This window comes from Crocuta crocuta, unplaced genomic scaffold (genome assembly GCF_008692635.1).
Source record: "Crocuta crocuta isolate KB4526 unplaced genomic scaffold, BGI_CrCroc_1.0 scaffold25, whole genome shotgun sequence".
In the NCBI taxonomy this organism is placed as follows: Eukaryota; Metazoa; Chordata; class Mammalia; order Carnivora; family Hyaenidae; genus Crocuta; species Crocuta crocuta.
In genome coordinates this window covers 14820483-14839974 of record NW_027532015.1, presented here as the reverse complement: position 1 = coordinate 14839974, position 19492 = coordinate 14820483, and the positions used below count along the sequence as shown (strand labels likewise).

The window sequence follows — 19492 nt, the reverse complement described above, 5'->3', positions numbered from 1 at the left end:
TTGTTTTGACAAAGCACTGGTTCTCTGAAAGCATTAGAAGAATTTGGGAGAAAATCCCCTGAATTGATGGTTGATAAAAGATCTATTAAGTGCCTCACAGCTTTATCACACTGAGTCAGCTAAGTGATGTGAGAGACTAAGTGAGCAGATCTGGTGTCTGAGGAGCTCACGTTCTGGTTAGAATAGACTTACTATCACAGGCTGAATGGAAATAAGCAATTCAGAAAATATTGTTCAGTGATGGAATGCTTCTTTTCTCTGCTACATATCCATGTTCCTTCCTTCCTTATTTTAGGGGAATACATAGCCAACAAAACTTTTTTTTTTTAGTATGACGCTTCCTTGAGCTGTGATAAACATCTCTTTAATATGATCTATTAACACAGTAGGTAAAAGTGTCCAAACAAAATTTAGAGCATGGCAAAGAAGTTAAAATGTTATTTTTTTAAGAGAAAAAAAGTTCAGCACATTTCAGTTTCCTCTAAATGTTTAATGTTAGTGATTCTGTAGTTCTGTTGACATTATACCTTTGTAAAAGCGGTTCACTTGAGGAGACAAATCTACTGAAAGAAATCTGAATGGACTTCACTTATGTGAAAGAACAAGGAGGATCCAAGATAAGTCTGTCCAGTGACATCACTCAGGCTGGTGACAGACAGAACTGAGTTTTCCCAGCAGCCCTGCCACTAACGGGTGCTGAGATCTTAAGACACGTTCATTTGAATTTCAGTTTTCTCTTGCCTAAAAGATGTGGAAATGACCTATAAGATTCTTTCCAAGTTTAAAAGTTGATGGTTCTAAAGAAAAGTCTCAGGCCCAAGTTGAAAATATACTTTGAGTAAAAGCACATAGTATGTGTTCAATAAATATTTGCTAAATGAGTGAATAAATATAAACACCATGAGAATACACGTTGAAAGAAACAGATGGGGAACATAATTCTAACACTGTTTTAAAGGTGAACTTACTGTGATCACACACCCTCATGCACATATCTTTTGGATTTCCTGAATACCTTACTAGCAGATTTCAATGATACCACACATTATAGTTCATTTAAAAAGGTGGATTTCCAGTGACAGATTTTTGTCAAAGCTGTTTTTAAACAATACAAAATATTAAAAGGCGAAATGAAGTTCTTCCCCTAACCTTAGACCCTCTTACGTTCCACTTCTACCCTTTCTTGCAAATGTAGAAGAAAGTAAAAATCCAGGTATTAACTGTAGCACGGCACTCCCTGTGCTCTGCATCTTGCTTTTTTCACTGAAAATATATCTTAGAGATCTTTGCACATCAACACATGAAAGATGAATCTAACAACCTTTTAAATGGCCATATAGTATTTCACTATCTACATACTTTCTTTTATTTTTGTATACATATTTTAAAGTTTATTTATTTTGAGAGAGACAATGTGAGTGGGGGAGGGGTGGAAAGAGTGGGAAGGAGAGGATCCCAAGCAGGGTCCACACTGGCAGCACAGAGCCCGACCCAGGGCTCAAACTCATAAAACTGTAAGATCATGACCTGAGTCAAAACCAAGAGTCGGATGCTTAACCGACTGAGCCACCCAGGTGCCCCAACATGCCTTATTTTATATAACCAAATACTTACTGATAGATTTTCTTAGTTGTTTCCAATATTTTACCAATTCAGACCTTGAGTGACACCATATATTCATAACCTCCGTAGAGGCGTGAGCATATCTATGTAGAAGTAGAATTGCTGAATCCAAGGGAATGTACACTTAAAATTTTGATAGATACTCTCACACTGTCCTCTGTGGAAGTCACACCAATTTATACTCCCACTGACAATGGATGAGAGTCACAGAGAGAAAAAAGAAATAGCTTTATACCCTGAAACCTGGATATAAGACCCATCTATTTCTTAACTCCTAGCTTTCAAACTAGGCAGTCTTTGACTTTTATACTCCATGTTGAGGGAAACTTCAGATTCTTTGAGGACATGTATGAATGTTACAATGTCTTTTCCTGTAAGGATATCCCAGAAACCAAAAGACAAAATAAGAAAAAATGCTTATGAAATACTAAGAAAATATTTTTTTATAACTGGCAAGATAAATTGGTAAAGTAAGAATTTATCAATTCACAGGTTCATTCTCCTTAAATCACATTTTTCATCAGGCTGCTTTCTCGCTAATGAATATTCATGGTTATTTTCTCATTAAATCGAAACTCCACTTATTTCTAAAATCCTACCTAAACTTAGCCTTAATATCCTTATGTGGCCTTAATCTGCATTGCTTTCCAAAAGAGCCTCTTACTTCTAATGAATCCTGTTTCCTTACGGCACCTCCCATATAACCTACACTTCTTCCATCTCCTGCTCCCGTTGTTGCCCTGTTGAGAAAACTGCCATCATTGTTAATTCCAACAGACCCATCCTTTACGATGGGGGTCTTATAATGTAGTTCAGAATCACCTCTGGAAGGGTGTGTGCGTGTGTGTGTGCGTGTGTGTGTGTGTGTGTGTGTGAGTGTTGGGCGGGGAGACTAGTTAAAATGCAAATTCCTGGTTCCAACCCTCATATTCAGATTTATTAATTCTAGGATGGGGTCCAGAAATCTGCCTCCCAGGTGACTGGTGGTCCCAAGTGGTCTACAGATGGCATCTGGAGGGACACTGCCCTCAAGGTCTTCTGCAGGAACTTCAACTCTTCTGGGGGGGGGGGGTCAATGCTGCTCTTATGACAACTACCACAAACTTCAGCATTTCTTCTATTCTGATTTCTAGGTAGCAAAGGTTTTCTTTGCTGTCCCCCAATCTCCCCATTCACCGTAGTGCTTTTCACAACTTGAACATATCCGAAGGTCTTAATAATTACTTCCTGATTCACTGGGAACTGCTTCCTGATTCATTCACCCATAACTGTGTGCTCTTGGGCAAGTTACATTACTTCCCAATGCCTCACTTCTGTCAGTGTTAACTGTGGCTAAATACAGGATCTTCCACTTGATACCTTTTTTTTTAAAATGTTTTATTTCTGAGAGAGAGAGAGAGAGAGAGAAAGGAAAGGAGGGAGGGAGAGAGCGAGCATGAGCAGGGGAGGAACAGGAACAGAGAGAGGGAGACACAGAATCTGAAGCAGGCTCCAGGCTCTGAGCTGTCCGCACAGAGCTTGAGGCGGGGCTCCAACTAACGAGCCTTGAGATCATGACCTGAGCTGAAGTCGGATGCTCAACTGACTGAGCCACCCAGGCGCCCCACAGCCTGGTGCTTCTGAACAGGCTTACATCTGTGTGAGTGAGTACACGTGTCACTACCATATGACCAAAAAGAAACCTGTGACATTCAGAGAGTAGAGCAATGTTATCACTTCATCTCTGAAACCTACAGAACTGCAGTCTCGTTTCATGTTAAGACATGGAATGATACGCACCGGTAACTCTAACACCGGTTACCAGCAGAGCCAGTAATAGCACAAAGAATCAGAAAATGACAAGTGCTAATATAATATGTGAGTTCAGGCTTTGATTCTGCTACTAATTCTGCATGACCTTGGGAAAATCAGCCAACCTATCTGACTTCTCAATTAGAGGGTATGTACAAAGTGATCTCCAAGATCTTTTCCAATTAACTCCCAGGACTCAGTTTTTATCTTTGAGGAGGTGTATGTGATTACAATTAGGTCTCCAGCCCCTGAGGGGCCTTCCTCCTCTGCCTTCCTCCCAGCACACAGCAGAAGGCTAAATGGGACTGAGGGGCTGGGATGGCAGTTTATTCCTGTGGAAGACCAAGAGCCTTCCTTATATATGGGCTGACGGACTTTTTTTTTTTTTTATAGTTTATTATCAAGTTGGTTTCCATATAACACCCAGTGCTCATCCCAACAAGTGCCCTCCTCCATGAGGACTTTTTTTTTTAAATGTTTATTTATTTTTTGAGAGAGAGAGAGAGAGACAGACAGACAGACAGACAGGGGTGAGTGGGGGAAGGACTATGTGAGAGGAAGACACAGAATCCGAAGCAGGCTCCAGGCTCTGAGCTGTCAGCACAGAGCCCGATGTGGGTGAGATCATTACCTGGGCTAAAGTCGGATGCTCAACTGACTGAGCCACCCAGATGCCCCCTAAGGACTTCTGATAGAAGAATTCAATACTATTCACGACTTTCCACCTTCAGGGCCAGGCTTAAGGGAGTGTTCAGCGTCTGCTAAAGTAAGTGGGGTTGTGCTAAAGCACACAGATCAATGGTTGTCCTTGGAATTTTTTAGTTACTACCTTACCCCGAATCCACTTGACTCCTTAAAAAATGTTGCCATCCTCCTCACCTGGCAGCTTTACTGAGCTCTATCTTGCTGGACCAGAAGACACAAACAACCCTTACTCTCTCCCCTAGCTGGGAAACATGAGGCTTCTCCGATCCCAGGCATCTAAGTCAGTATCTGGAATCACGTGGTCTGCCAGCCTCATCTTTCCCCCTTGGTGAGATGTCTGTAGCTCACTTTGTGCTGACACCAAGCGATTTACAGGCATTATCTTCACAGCCACTCAGTGAAGGCAGACACTGCTATTAACCTTATTATGAGAAGTCTGAGACACAAAGAAGTGACGTCACCTGCCTGATGTCTCACAAGTCAGAGGTGGAACTAGAATTCAAACTCTGGACTGTCTGACTCTACAAGCCAACAATGAGCCATTATGTTGAAGGACATGATTTGCAACACCTCCCAGGGACTCAACTCCTGCTCTAGGTTGGGGGCAAGCTGGTCATCCATTGTGAAGACTCTGATCTTCTCATGTTACTCTTAGCCTTTATCACCATCTCTTTACAAGACCCCTCACTTAGATTTTAAGACCTTTTAATCTTCAGCCTCAAAGGCGAAGTCAATTTGGGAGAAACAAATAATGGCTGCTTAGTCACAATGATTCATTCGTTTTATGTTAGGGCTTCAGCCTCTGAGTTACCAAATGCATCCTGCAACAAGCATTTATTCTTGCCAGTCCTGAGCTTGACTCATGATATAGCTGCTGTGGTATGTGCTCACGTCCACAGCCCTCCCACTAACGTGTATTCAGATCCCTTAGCTGTTCACAGCCTGCCTGACAGCCTTAAGGGCTTTTGTATACTCCATTCATTAAGTGACAACTTCAGGAGACCAGATGCCAAGAGTAGCCACAGATCTGTCAAAGTTGTACCCAGTAGCAATTTAGGTTAGTAAGACTGCTTTCCCAAAATTCATACATATTTTGTGTGTGTGTGTGTGTGTGTGTGTATAGTCTTGTCAAAACCAACGACTGTGCTAATGAAATAAAGTGAAGTATGAGATCAGGGGCAGCCTTGTTTCTGACTCTAATTGGTACAGCATTATTGGTTGTTTGCTAATTAATCCTAATCCCCCATCAACATTTTTGAGATGAATATTCAAGCCAGGCTGAAATAATCATTTGTCTCTTGACCATGCTCTTACAGACAGTGCTATCCCTGTGTTGACAACACACTGAGATTAGGGAGGTTAAAAAAAAAAAAAGGCAAAGTAAAAAAGGTATGACTGGGGGGCACCTGGGTGGCTCAGTCAGTTGAACGTCCAACTTTGGCTAAGGTCATGATCTCATGATTCATGGATTCCAGGCCCATGTCAGGCTCAAAGCCTGGAGCCTGCTTCAGATTCTGTCTCTCTCTCTCTCTCTGCCCCTTACCCTCTCATTCTCATTCTCTCTCTCTCTCTCCCTCCCTCCCTCTATCCCTCTCTCAAAAAGTAAATAAACATAAAAAAAAAAAAAGGCTATGACTGGAAGAAGTTGAGTGAAATTACAGAAAAAAAACTCAAATATAAGTTAATTGATGATTGAAGGTCAAAAGCTTTTTTATGTTCTATTATTGTTTTTTAAATGTCTACTCATTTTGAGAGACAGTGAGAGGAGACAGAGAGAGACAAAGACAGAGAAAGAGGCAGAGAGAGAACTCTAAGCAGGCTCGACGCTGTCAGCACAGAGCCCAACAGGGAGCGGGATCTCCCAAACCAGGAGATCATGACCTGAGCCAAAATCAAGAGTCGAACACTTACTGAGCTACTCAAGTGCTCCCCAAAATCTTTTCCATGCTGTCTTAATGATTTCTAACAATATTACAGTATGATAGATCTCTTGTACAGCTTTGAACTTAGCTATAAAACCACTATGAATAAACTGAATGATAGGTTTTATAAGCTCACATTTTTCTTCATGAGCTATATGAATCAATCATACAATTCTCTGATCATCTTTCATATCATGGAACCTCAGAAAGCCCCAGTTGGGAATGTGACACTATTCATGTCGATTTCAAACTTAATCTGTATCATCTGCAAAAAGGGGAACACTGTATCTCCCCAAGTGCAGAAGACTATTTGCCTGCGAAACATTCTGTAAGTACTCTCTGGAATCTGTCAACATATTCTAAGACTATTAGTCTTATAGCAAACTTGAAAAACAAACAATTTTAAGGCACAATTATTATATAGATGACCTTTGTATCTTTGTTCCTCTGAGAAAATGGTTAAGAATAAGAATCTAAGACTTGTTTCATTGAACTATTATAAGGGAAGGTATTATCTGATTGGTTGGTAATGCCTTAATTAATTTGCATACACTTGCTGCATTCACCTCTACTTACACTAAGATGCATGGACTTACCACTCATTGAACATTCAACAACGATGGCTAGACATCAATAGTCCAACACTGCCAGGCACTGTTAATATGCACTGGGCTATAGAAATGACAAAATGGGGCACCTAGCGGCTCAGTTGTTAAGTGTCAGACTCTCGGTTTTGGCTCAGGGCATGATCTCACGGTTCATGAGTTGGGATTCTCTCTCTGCCCCTCCCCTGCCTCAAAAATAAATAAATAAACTTAAAAAAGAAAAAAAGAAATGACAACATGGCACAAATTCCTTCTTTCATGGAGCTTATGTATCTCAGTGGGGGCAGACAGACAATAAATAAGGAAGGAAAATATACGCATGCTTCGATGTTGATAGTAATACAAAAGACATATCCAAGACACGTTTAATAGCTGCTATGGCAGAAAGAAAGTCCATCTATTCCATCTTTCTGGATTCTTTCAGTTCTTTCCTTGAGCTAACTTACCACAATATAAAAATAAAAATAAAATAATATCCTATAGAATAGTTTACGTTAGCAAGTATAGCAGGTCCACACCGTAAAAAGTACAACCACAGTATTCATTTGCCACTAAATGTGGTAATGCAAAGTAGAATGTTGTTTGGCCCATTATTACTACTATTTCATGAAAGACCACTGAGTAAGGAAAATCAAATATTTACTATCTGTTTTAAAATTAGTGCTGTGTCATGTATTGGGATACAAAGAATTAGAAAACTATTGCCACAGCCTTTAAAAGTTTAAAATATATGCAACCAGGAAGTTATATAAAAGCCAACTAGGAAAAGTTCAGTAGAGCATAAAACAGCATTAGAATGGGGCACCTAAGGGCGCCTGGGTGGCTCAGTCAGTTAAGCAACCGACTTTAGTTCAGGTCATGATCTCGCAGTTTGTGAGTGTGAGCCCTGCGTAGGGCTCTGTGCTGACAGCTCGGAGCCTGAAGCCTGCTTCAGATTCTGTGTCTCCCTCTCTCTCTGCCCCTCCCCCACTTATAATCTGTCTCTCTTGCTCTAAAAATAAATAAACATAAAAAATAAAATAAAATAAAAAAGAATGGAGCACCTGGGTGGTTTTGTCAGTTAAGCATTTGTCTCTTGATTTTGGCTCAGGTCATGATCTCATGGTTTGTGAGTTCGAGCCCTGCATTGGGCTCTGTGCTCACAGCGCAGACCCTGCTTGAGGATTCTGTCTCTCCTTCTCTCTCTGCCCCTCCCCTGCTCATGCTCTCTCCTTCTCAAAAATAAATAAATAAATAAATAAGTAAATAAATAAATAAACGTTAAAAAAACAATGGCATTAGAATACAAGCAAAAACATGGTGTAATGCAAAATAGAACACAGAATGAGAAAATGATCGAATTTCCAAAAGTGGAAAGGCCAACAAAGACCAGGAAGGCTTCAAAAAGAGGGGGCGGTGCTAACTGTGACACAGCTGGAGAAATAACATCTGAGATGATTTTGGTGATTAAGACACACACTTATGAAGGCCTGGACTCGGGTAATAGCACAGACAGCACATTTAAAAGCATGAATCTGAGATTTATTTTGAAGACAGCGTCGGCTAGTCCCATGACTAACTGGATGGAGGGATAGAGAGAATGTGGCAACTCCCACCTACATACGAGGCTCGGGATGGGATGACTGAAGCCCCAGCTTGAAGACGAGGCTGAGTCTGGCTAACCACTGATAACTACAAGTGGTCCAGGCAGAGACTAGTCAGTGCCCAGCACGGGGGCACCAAGGAAGAGAAAAATGTGTTATTATGCAGAAGATCCAACAGCTAAGACTGGTACTAAGAAAGATGTCAGTGCCTCTAATAACAGCACAAGTACCAAAAAAGCTGAAAGAAATAACTTCTTGGGACCAGAAAAATATTGGGGCAATTGATCAGGACAAAAGCATTACCTAGAGGAGTCAGTATGGGAATGAAAGGTGACGACCAAGTCAGTTGTACAGAAGGGGGGTGCGGGGACCATCTACTGCCTTATGAGCAGCTGAACATGGAGAACTCTTATCAAGAGAGCCAAGTTGAAACCAATGAGAACAAATGAGTTTCCTTTCCCCTTGGGAAAAAACAAAATTACAGCTTAGAAGAGAGATGGTGAAAAAGATGCAGAAGTCAAGAGAGGGGAGTTTGAAGGAATAGCCTGAACAGAATCAGAGGAACAGAGTGGTTGAGGAGATATTTCATGTATAAAGCTTTTAAGAGAGAAAAACAAAGCTTTCAGAGTACATGTGCTCAACCAGATGGACAGAACAGTTTCAAACGTGAAGAATTATGCCTGGTTTTAGGTGATAAATTGAAGGATAATGTAGAAAGAACAAGCCACATGACATAATCCTAACATAAAAGCATTAAAGCATGACTCAGAGATTTAACCCACAGAAAGTTATTAATAGGTCCTCCCTGTTTGCAAAATAGTACAAACATGACATGCTGCCCAAAACAAAAAAACCTTTATTCTTCCTCTCTACCTTGCTTTTTTAAAAACATGGATTAAAACAAAAGTCTTTATCGATTTCAATGTCCATTTCAACCCATATCCAAGAGTGAATAATCAATTTCAGTGGCCAATCATTTTAGCTTAACGATAACCTACAACCCTCAGACCAACTACAATGGCCAATCATTTTAAACTTTGCTTTGTTGGAATTTATGGAATGTATTCCATTTTTCTTTTTCTTTTTTAACTTGAAAAGCTTTAAAGTTTGAAAGCTTGGTAACAAGTGGTATTACCACAGTCCAGAGATCTGTTATTAAGTGACAGCCCCTCACCCCTTCTTTTTAAAATATTCCACTGCCATTATAGTTTTTGCAAAGCACAGTTTAAGGGTAGTTGCTCGAGTGTGCCCTTTGATTTTTCAGCACTTGAAGATTGTTAAAAAATCCTTATAGAGTGTAAGGCATGATTCAAGTTAGATGCTAGGTTTTAGAGGACTCTTTTACAAACGTATGTATGTGTGCTCATATGTATGTTTATGGGTGTTATTTATGAAGACTGAAGAGAGCCTCTTAAGATTTAGTTGCTGCTATAATGGCTTAAATGGAAAAACTTAGGCAAAAGTCACTGTTTACAATCTAGAAAGAAAATTCAATTAATGCAAATAAAAAATAAAAATTAGGACTGATATATTTCATTATGATTTTCAACAACAACAAAAAGATCAGAATTGAGGAAGCCATGATATTTAACATGGGAGGGTAAGAAGAAATACTATGTATGTTATGTGCTAGCTCACCAAAAAGTCAAGTTGTAGTAACAGGATAATACAATCAACTTAAAATGACTTTGACCCATATAATATAAGCGGAGGAGCACGATGGGTCGGTCTCTTAGCAAATACCTTTTTCCAACAATCCCTGTATCCCAGTTCTACAGTCTTTGTCTCTTCTATCTTCCCGGATAGACCTCTACATCCTCTATTGGGAATCTCCAGTGGCACGTGACACCCACAGGCTGGTGAGGTGCTTCTATGGCTTCTCACCGCCCCATGTGCACACCCTGTGAACACCACCTCATATTATAATTACTGCGGGTTTACCCCTCATCCCACTACACTGCAGCTAGCCCTGGAATGTTGGGTCTTAATCTCTACCTGTCTTTTGAAAACAATATCTGGCAAATAAGGTTTTTTAATTTATAAATTAATGAGTCATTTTCTGCCCTGTGGATATGAGTGAAAATTGGATCTACATCTTATGAAAAAAACCTAAGCCACTCAACATACAAAGCTAGACAACTTGCAGAGGTGCAAAGCTATACATTTTACAACTTTATAGCATAAGCAGTGACATCATTTTTGTTTGACCAGCATGTTCATGCTTTCCACACACACAAAAAAACAACTTACAGTGCTTGGCTTTGAAACAAACTCAAACAGAAAGATAGGAGTTAATGTGTAAAAGCTAATTCACAAAGGGATTTAGATTGTAACAGAGTAGTCTCCTGACACTATGCAGCTACTTCTCACACAGACATAAATCCACACTGCAGCTCGAAGGAGAGATTTGATAGGGTGAGACCTGATCCAGCTGGAGGAGGCAGAGAGGGGAGAGGTTCAAGTGCTAACCCCTGGATGGATCCAAACAGAGTGTAATGCCCACTGTCTCAGAGCAGCACGCCGTTTCTTCTTTTTTGCTTATCTGGAGTCTCTTTCTGCTTCGGTGACTCTGCCTTTCTTCTGTTCTGATCCACTCATCAAACCAACCTGAATCAGGGAGCGGTGGGTATCACTCCCTGGAGGAAGATACCCAGGCTTCAGAGTGCTTCTGGGAAAGTATGAGCCTGATGGCCACACACAGCCCTGCCTTCCACGAACCCACCAGCCTGCAGGAAGCCTATCAGACACAGGGCACTTCATGCCTGGGTGGAAAGTTGAGGCACAGAAAAGCAGCAGGGCTCGTTCTCTTACACCAAGCTGTTGAAATCTGTGTGGAAAAGACCCTGGCAGTAAAATAGCTGACCTTGCATGACCATTTTGGCAAGGGAGAGAAAGAGACTTGCATTGAAAGAATTAACGAACGTCAAGAGACTTGAAAATCAGCTTCCAGCGAATTTCACAGATTTGGGTGTGTGAATAAGAACGATAGAAGAGATGGGATTGCGGGTGCTGGGTTCTCCAACCGAAACATGAACTCTTACAAAATGCAGTGGAACTCTAGAAAACTTACGGGCCATCCCCTGGAAACATGGTGGCAACCTCAGTCCTAGTTTTCAATTATAAGACATTCTAGAAACACGGAGATGCACTGACAGGCATTTGACCTTTGCAAGGTACGTAAGCAGAGGACCCTGTTTTAGCAGTTTTGCATAAATAGACATCAAAGGAAAGGAGGAGTGAGCACTAGCATCCTTGCTCAATGTTCTGGAAGACAATAGTGCTATATCTTGGCTTCCTGGTGGGGTAGTCCCCAGGACCCAGGTCTCCAGGTGATTACGTGGCAGTACCATAGCTGCTCACCGTTCACAAAGACCTTAGGCGACAAGAGAAAAATCTGGGAGCTCAGCACCAGGTTTTGCACTTTTTCCTGACAGAGTGCTAGTGGCATCTGTCTACAAATTCAACAGCAGCGTTACTTTCACACGGCAAGCAAGAAGTGCCCCGGCAGTGCGTATGCTCGTGACTGCTCACATAAAAAAGAGCCATAAGGTAACTGTACTTTTTTTTTTTTTAAAGCTGTAATATGTAAGCTGGGCCCTCACGCCTCTCCATAATTACATTCTCTCTGATGCCACATTAAACTGTGATTACGAGAAAAGAAGTGAAAACAACCTGAATCCTGGGCTGGCCTTTACTGTTGCTTATAATTTAGCCCCTGTGTTTCTATCACATACTAAGTTGTGTTTCACATCCCTCTGTACAACTCATGAAGGCACGCTAGACACCATGGGTGTTACAGTGATGTCCACTGGCTCAACGGTAAGCATCCATTAGCCCAGAGGTGAAAAGCAACATCTGGACAGCAGTGTCCCCGCAGGACCAACGAGGGCTGGGGACGGGTACCTAGCTGCTTGTCCCGCTCCTCACGCCGCTCCCGGGCCAGTCGCTGCCGGTCGTCAACCCGCAACACGGGAGGAGGGTCTGCAAAGGAGAGAAACACATGAGCAGAAGAGCAGATTTTCTGATACCGCTAGTACTGATACATAGCTTTTGGTACAGTAAATTTGATGGATAAAATATTACTATGTCTTACAACAATTACCATATATATACATGACTATAGTTCCAGTGATACACTTTATTGTTACTTTTTTTCTGAGAATTTCCAAGCATATTTCTTCTGTTCCAAGACATTACATAAGAGAGTATATCCTAAGANACCCCCCCCCCCCCATTTCTATATAAGATGATGGATGTTAACTGACCTGACTGGGGTGATCATTTCACAATACAGGTAAGTCACATCATTATGCTGCATGCCTTCAACATATGGGTATGTCAGTTCTTCCTCCACAAAAATGGGAAAAAATTCAAAAAAGGAAAAAAAAAAAAAGACACACAGCCTAAAAAAAATCCCTGTTATGTAAAAGCATGACATAACTGTAGCCTTTTGGCTGTTTCTATCAAACAATATACATGATGCTTTGTGTCCCTAAGCTAGTGAACTTCTATCATGTTTATGCTTTAAGGAGGCTGCTCCTCAACAGCAAACAGAATCCTAAGTGAATTTCTACTGAATACACTATTCAGTGAGTACTGATAGAGGTTCACCAGTTGGATGTAAAAAGCCCAGCTTTGAAGTCACACAGGCAAGGGTTTACTTCGTGTTCTGTCTGGCACTCAATATGTAAATCTGGCTGACATACCTACCTCTCTAAGTCCCAAGTTATGTAGGACATGGGTGTCACGGGTTTTTGTTTATTACCTATAAGGATAAAAATAGAACCTATCTCACATCACTGTAAGAATTCAATGAAATACTTGAAATGGCGTTAGTATGGTGCCTCACCCACAAGCCTCAGTAAATTAATTCACTCACTGAACACTTACTGAACATCAACTATGCACCAGGCATTGTTCTATGTGCTGAAAAGAAACCAGTCAGGGAAATAAAACAACAACTCCCTGCCCTTGTTGGAAATGCATTCTACTCCGGGAAATTTGACAAACAGGATGAAAAAGAGATATACAATGAGGGGTGCCCGGGTGGCTCAGTTGAGTAAGTGTGTGACTTCGGCTCAGGTCACGATCTCATGGTCCATGGGTTCGAGCCCCGTGTCAGGCTCTGTGCTGACAGCTCAGAGCCTGGAACCTGCTTTGGATTCTGTGTCTCCCTCTCTCTCTGTTCCTCCCCTGCTCGCTCGTACTGTCTCTTTCTCTCTCTCAAAAATAAATAAAGATGAAAAAAAAAGAAAAAGATATAGAATGAAAACAAGAGAAAGATATATTGAATGTTGCATTAAGATAAACGCTAAGGAGACAAAAAAACAAGAAAGGGGACTGTGATAATGGCAGGAAGGGTACACTTAAGCTTTTTAGACAAGGGATCGTAACTTTTCGTGTGTAAAGACCTGATGAGACTGACAGCTAACTATGCAGGTGTTCTAGGAGGTGGAAAGCAGGCACAAAGGCCCTGAAATCACAAGCACCTAATGTGTTAAAGAAATGAGGAGATCAAAGAGCCTGGAATGGAGCGAGATCAGAGAGCACTGGGGCCAGACACGCAAGGGCCAGGGCACGGGGCGCGTTGGTCCTGGGAGGGACTCTGGATTGTACTTGGACTGAGAAGCTGCTGTGGGCTTCCCAGCAGAGAACTATACTAACAGGCACTCTATAAAAAAGCAAAATTAGAACAATGATACTGATGAGAATAATGACTTTAAAATCAGGTTTATTTCCCCCCTCTCTTAAATTGACATATTTTTTAAGATCTCATGTTAAATATAGAAACTTACCAGTGCAGTACTAGACAGCATGGTAGTGCTTCAGCAACACATTTGCAGGCTTTATATCCCAGAGGCCTCTTAAATGTCACAGAATTTGCACATTTAGGGGAAATAAAACTTGTACAAAAACCCCTTGGGAGCCTGCATAAAGCTGGCAGAAAGAGCTTGGAGCCTGTTTCAGATTCTGTGTCTCCCTTTCTCTCTGATCCTCCCCTGTTCATGCTATCTCTCTCTCTCTCAGAAATAAATTTAAAAAAACATAATTTTTTTTTTTAAAAAAGCTGACAATGAGAATCATGAGCAAGACTAAGTGGTAATACTTTATAACCTTCTTTTGTTTTAAGGTATGATTTTTAAAAACTGGTAAAAGGATCCCTCAGTAGCTCACACTTATTACGATAATTACGTATCAGATCTGCTTATTATTTATGAGATTTCAAATCTTTTTTATGTAAGAAAATATTGCTCCTGGCCCCAAAAGGCTTACTTCTGAAGTTTGAAAAAGGGCATGTGGATTCCCGCTCAGGCACTTTGTTAAAGGCCACACACCAGGGTGTTTTACTGTCATTTGTTTTTGGTGAAAAGAAATGACAGCATGCCAAGTGGCATTTTGAAAACAAGAGCTATCTAAGAACAAGTCAAAATGGAGTTAGATCTCTAACAATTAACTCATCACTTTAGTAATATTCCTTACACAATGAGGTTTACTTGTTCATAAATTTAACTATAAAACTCAATCAGCTTTACTAAAAAATACATGTAAGTACATTACAGAAAGTCTATAAAAAATAATTTACTTTGAATTACACTTACAATTTTGTCACAATCTATCGATATGAAGGGTGTGATGCTTCTAGCTTACTTTCAAGTGTATGCAAACTCCATGCAAACCTTTTTAAAACGTTGAAAAGTATGGGAAATGCACACTTACCCTCACGTACTCTCTTCTATCTAAACCAATTCTGAGAGCCCCAAACCAGTAATTGGTTATCAATAATCCAGCAAAACTTGCCTTTTAGATACATTTTTGGAAAATAGCAGTGCAAGAGGTGTTTTTTTCTTTTCTTTTTTCTTTTTTTGCAAGAGGTGGTTTTATACTATCAATTCATATGAAGATTATGCTCATCACAAGTAACAAACTGTATCCTGCCTGATCACACAATTTAAAAGAAACAAGGTTGTACATAGAGCTGCACAAACATACCAATTAACCCCTATAAATAAGGCCAATGCTTACAAGTGCAATGATTCCCACTGACCTTTGAGATTAGGGCTGAAACGATAATCACTATCCATTTGGAATTAGATTTGAGGAAGTAAAGAAGTAGGGTGTAGTGACTGTGATATGCTAGATGATTTTGGTTGGTTTAGGAACCTGGCATTAGCAAATGTGAATTGTAGAGGGAAAAAGGCATTCAGTTTAACTTGTTTCCACCCTTATGATTACATCAAGAGAGAGTCACGTGGTGCTAGGATGCCAATAATACTTAGGGCAGATGAAAGACGGCTATGAATGGGGGTCTGGAGGAACAGAGCCTTGTTGGTTTTGTTCACTGCTTACTCCCAATGCCCAGGACTACACCTGGCAGAAAGGAGAATATTCAGTAAGTACCTGTTGAACAAATAAGCAAACAACCTTAGCTAATCTTCAGAGCCTTTACACTTCCACAAGCACACACCAGTGGGGGCAAACAAATAGCAATCTTGTATTTGGTAACAGACTTGAAAAAAATATAAATGTCAGCAGTTACTGTTTTAATAACCAAAAACTGATAAAAATTATCTTTTTTTAATGTTTTATTTATTTATGAGAGAGAGAGAGAGAGCAGGGGTGGGGCAGAGAGAGAGAGAGAGGGAGACACAGGATCACAGGATCCGAAGCAGGCTCCAGGCTCTGAATTAGCTGTCAGCACAGAGCCCGACGCGGGGCTTGAACCCACGAACCATGAGATCATGACCTGAGCCGAAGTCGGACGCTTAACCAACTGAGCCACCCAGGCGCCCCAAAAATTATCTTTAAAGATAGGTTTCCAAAGAGGACTAAATTTAATCGAACAGTTCCAAGTAAGTAGTGAATTTTCTGTAATTCTTTGTCTCCCTCTCATCTCCATCCTCAAATCACTTTTCCTTGGAACGAAATCAAGGTACAGAAAATAAATTAACAGTATGAACAATTCACACTGTTTCCCGATCAATCTAACACGGTGCGAAGGAAAAGTTGTAAGAGCAACAGAGTGTTTGTGTGAGTCCACTTGCAGCAAGGAGCACTCTGCGTTCAACCTCCTGGCTGTGAGGACTCAAGAGTAGGGTGGCCGTCCACACTGGGGTACTTTTACGCATGGCAGGGAGTGCTGTGGATATCCTGTCTTCGATGACATGCAGGAGCCTGGACTACAAACTAGATAGAACTCAGTGACTCTTGCAGATCAAGAAAATCAACTCACGCTGACAAGGCTTTCTCAAGAGCTTTGACTTCTATCTGAACAACGACTGTTTACACAATAAATAACTTCAACAGGGCTTTGCATTTTACAAAGCTCTTTGACACAAATTATTGTTTCATTCTTCACACTAGCTCTATGAGTTAGCCGAGCATGCATTCATTCAATGACAAGTTCGTACGCCTATTTTCCAAATGAGAAAGCGGAAGGAAATGTCTGTGAAAAGGAAGGTGGCACAGTGAGGTGTTGGAGCTAGTTCTTAAAGCCACATCTCTCACTCGGGTCCATGCCCTTGGACATCGTGGCTCCAGGAAAGTCATTATAATGACAGCACACAGCAGCCAGGGAAGGCCTGGAAGATTCCAAGGCCTGCGTTTCTCTGTGGGGGAAATGATCGGTAACCAATAACGAATTTTTTAGTGGTTCTTTTAAAGACTTGTGGTGGAGGGTGATAAAGGGATGGGAATTAAGAGGAATTTTTAATGAACTTGAATTTCTGCTTTTCTAAGGTATGTATAGTTCATTAAGAGAATACGATGTTGCTTTCTGATTAAGTCACACTCTGAATTGTTTGGAGGCAGCTGATGGGAGTCCTGAAGGGCCGTCTCCCACTCTGTGGACACGGATAGACCCATGACTTTACAGATGGTGTCTTTTAGTCTGAGTCCAAGTATTCACAGCTGAGAATACTGGTGTTTTCTGGAGAACATGAGACATTGTGTGCTCACACCTGTGGACCACAAGGGCCTTCCATACATGTTTTAAAGATAAAATATTAACAATCTGAATGTTACTAATAATCAAGAGATGTTCTAGAGTCTTCCAATAAATTGTAAGCATCAGAAGGTAAAGAAGAGAAAGGCATTTAACTAAAATTTACTGGGTCAAAAGAGACTCTGAGAAATCGTTCGGTCAGGATGCCCATATCAGGTGAGAGCAATACTCAAAATATCCCAAAATTTAGCATGTACTTTTTTTCCTCAAGTTTTAGAGAATGAACTCCAGACAGACATTCCCATGACCTATATCCCATGAAATTAAATATTTTGCTCAAGCCTAGCCATCCAACATGAAATCTCTTATATCACCCTTTGGAGATACTAAGGAAAATAACATGGTAGTTTTAAATATGAGACCTATTGATGTACCTCTGCTTATCTGTATATACAAGAAAGCAGGCACCTGATGCTCAAAGGCATAATCTGAATGGTCACCAGAGGAGAGGGAGGGAGGGGGATGGGCAAAATAGGTCAAGGGAATGGGAGATATAGGCTTCCAGTTACAGAATGAAGGAGTCACAGGGATAAAAGGTACAGCACAGGAAATATAATCAATGATACTGTAATAGTCACTGTATTCTGACAGATGGTAGTGACACTTAAGAGTACAGCGTAACTAGTATAGTTATCCAATCACTATGTTGTACACCTGAAACGAATGTAATGTTGTGTGTCAACTATACTAAAATAAAAAGAAGGAAAAGACAGTATGAAATGAATTGTCTTCCTCATTTAACTCGACTTTAGCAATATAAATCAAATGGCTCTATAAAGAGATGGCAGATTGAGGCCGAAAGATTTGTTTTGGCCTCTGTATTTTTTTTTTAATGTTTTATTTATTTCTGAGAGAGAGAGAGAGAGAGAGCAAGCGAGCGCTCGCGTAAGCAGGGGAGGGTCAGAAAGAGAGGGAAACACGGAATCCGAAACAGCCTCCAGACTCTGAGCTAGCTGTCAGCACAGAGCCTGACACGGGGCTCAAACCCAAGAACTGTAAGATCATGACCTGAGCTGAAGTTGGACGCTTAACCAACTGAGCCACCCAGACGCCCCTGGCCTCTGTATTCTCTATGCACTCTACATCTCTCTCTTATCACACTGGAAATTCTGTGTTAGAATGACCTATTCATATACTGGTTTACTCCATCACACTGTCAACTAGAGGATACGGGTTATGGGGTTTTTTTAAATAATAAATCCCTAGTGCTTAGATAGTGCTAACACCAGATGAATAAACAAGCTATCAGGACATAAAAGTATCAAGTCCACAGTGAAGAATGGTAGAAATTAGAAGTAACAGTTGGTGGGGAAACAAGGGAACAACAGCACAGACCATTCAGCTATGTTTAATTCCCATGGTAAAACAAATGAGGTTTTCACGCTAAAGGACTTCTACTTCCACAAGGATCCTCATGTGAGTATAAGGAACATAAGTCCACTATAGTAAGGCCTGTGAGGACAGGGACCCTGTTTTGCTCACCCAGTGCCTCTCATGGTCCCAGGCACAGAACAATTAGTCAATAAGTAGTAGATGGTGGTTGAGTGGTAGGTGGATAAATGAATGGATGAAAAGGTAAACTGACTAAATGGTGAAACTCAGCCTGCTAATTAAAATTCCATTGAACCATATCATTTCCTACGAATGGCTGCTCATGCAATACTTGCAATAGCACTTATTTGTCCTTCTAAGCAACAAGCCAGATTCATCCGCTCTGTTAAGATCTTTTCCCATATGGACCCCACCACCCTCAACAAAACTAGGTATAATGGAAAATGCTTTCACGGAGGCTAGAAAGAATTACTTCCATCTTGATTCTCACTGTTCTTGAGTGACTTCAGTCTTAGATGCTGTCTGAAGTAGGTTTCTGATGCCCTCATGAGCTGTGCACTTGGCCTCTGCCTTCCTCTGTTTATCCCCATACTGGACACAGGGCTCTCCCAAGGACCACACAATGACTGTTGGATGTCTGGAAGCAACTGCATTGTCTATTCAACTCTGTGTTTACAGGCTATTTGCTTCTTTGTATCACTGAATGGAACAGACCATGAATCACAGGTTATTAAATGAAATTACAGTGTAGGTATACAATCATTGCAGGGAATAGGGAACAAAAAGAGAATTCTATACCAGCTTTGATATGTGTGAAGATTGCCTTAAATGGTTTTTGGAAATGTCACAACAAAGATATGCAATAATGTACCTGGGCACACAGATACAAAACACTGGGTCATATGCATCATTTCAAAAGAGAATAGGAAA

The 19492-nt window shown here is 40.8% G+C and overlaps 1 protein-coding gene across 1 annotated transcript in view; it reads right to left on the bottom strand.

Annotated features, from left to right (window-relative positions):
- Window positions 1-19492, bottom strand: part of MAP7 (microtubule associated protein 7) — a 144361-nt gene that overhangs the window by 41095 nt on the left and 83774 nt on the right. The window contains exon 3 of the mRNA XM_077776140.1: window positions 12133-12210. Coding sequence (XP_077632266.1) covers window positions 12133-12210 — 78 coding nt within the window. The remainder of the gene's footprint in view (window positions 1-12132; window positions 12211-19492) is intronic.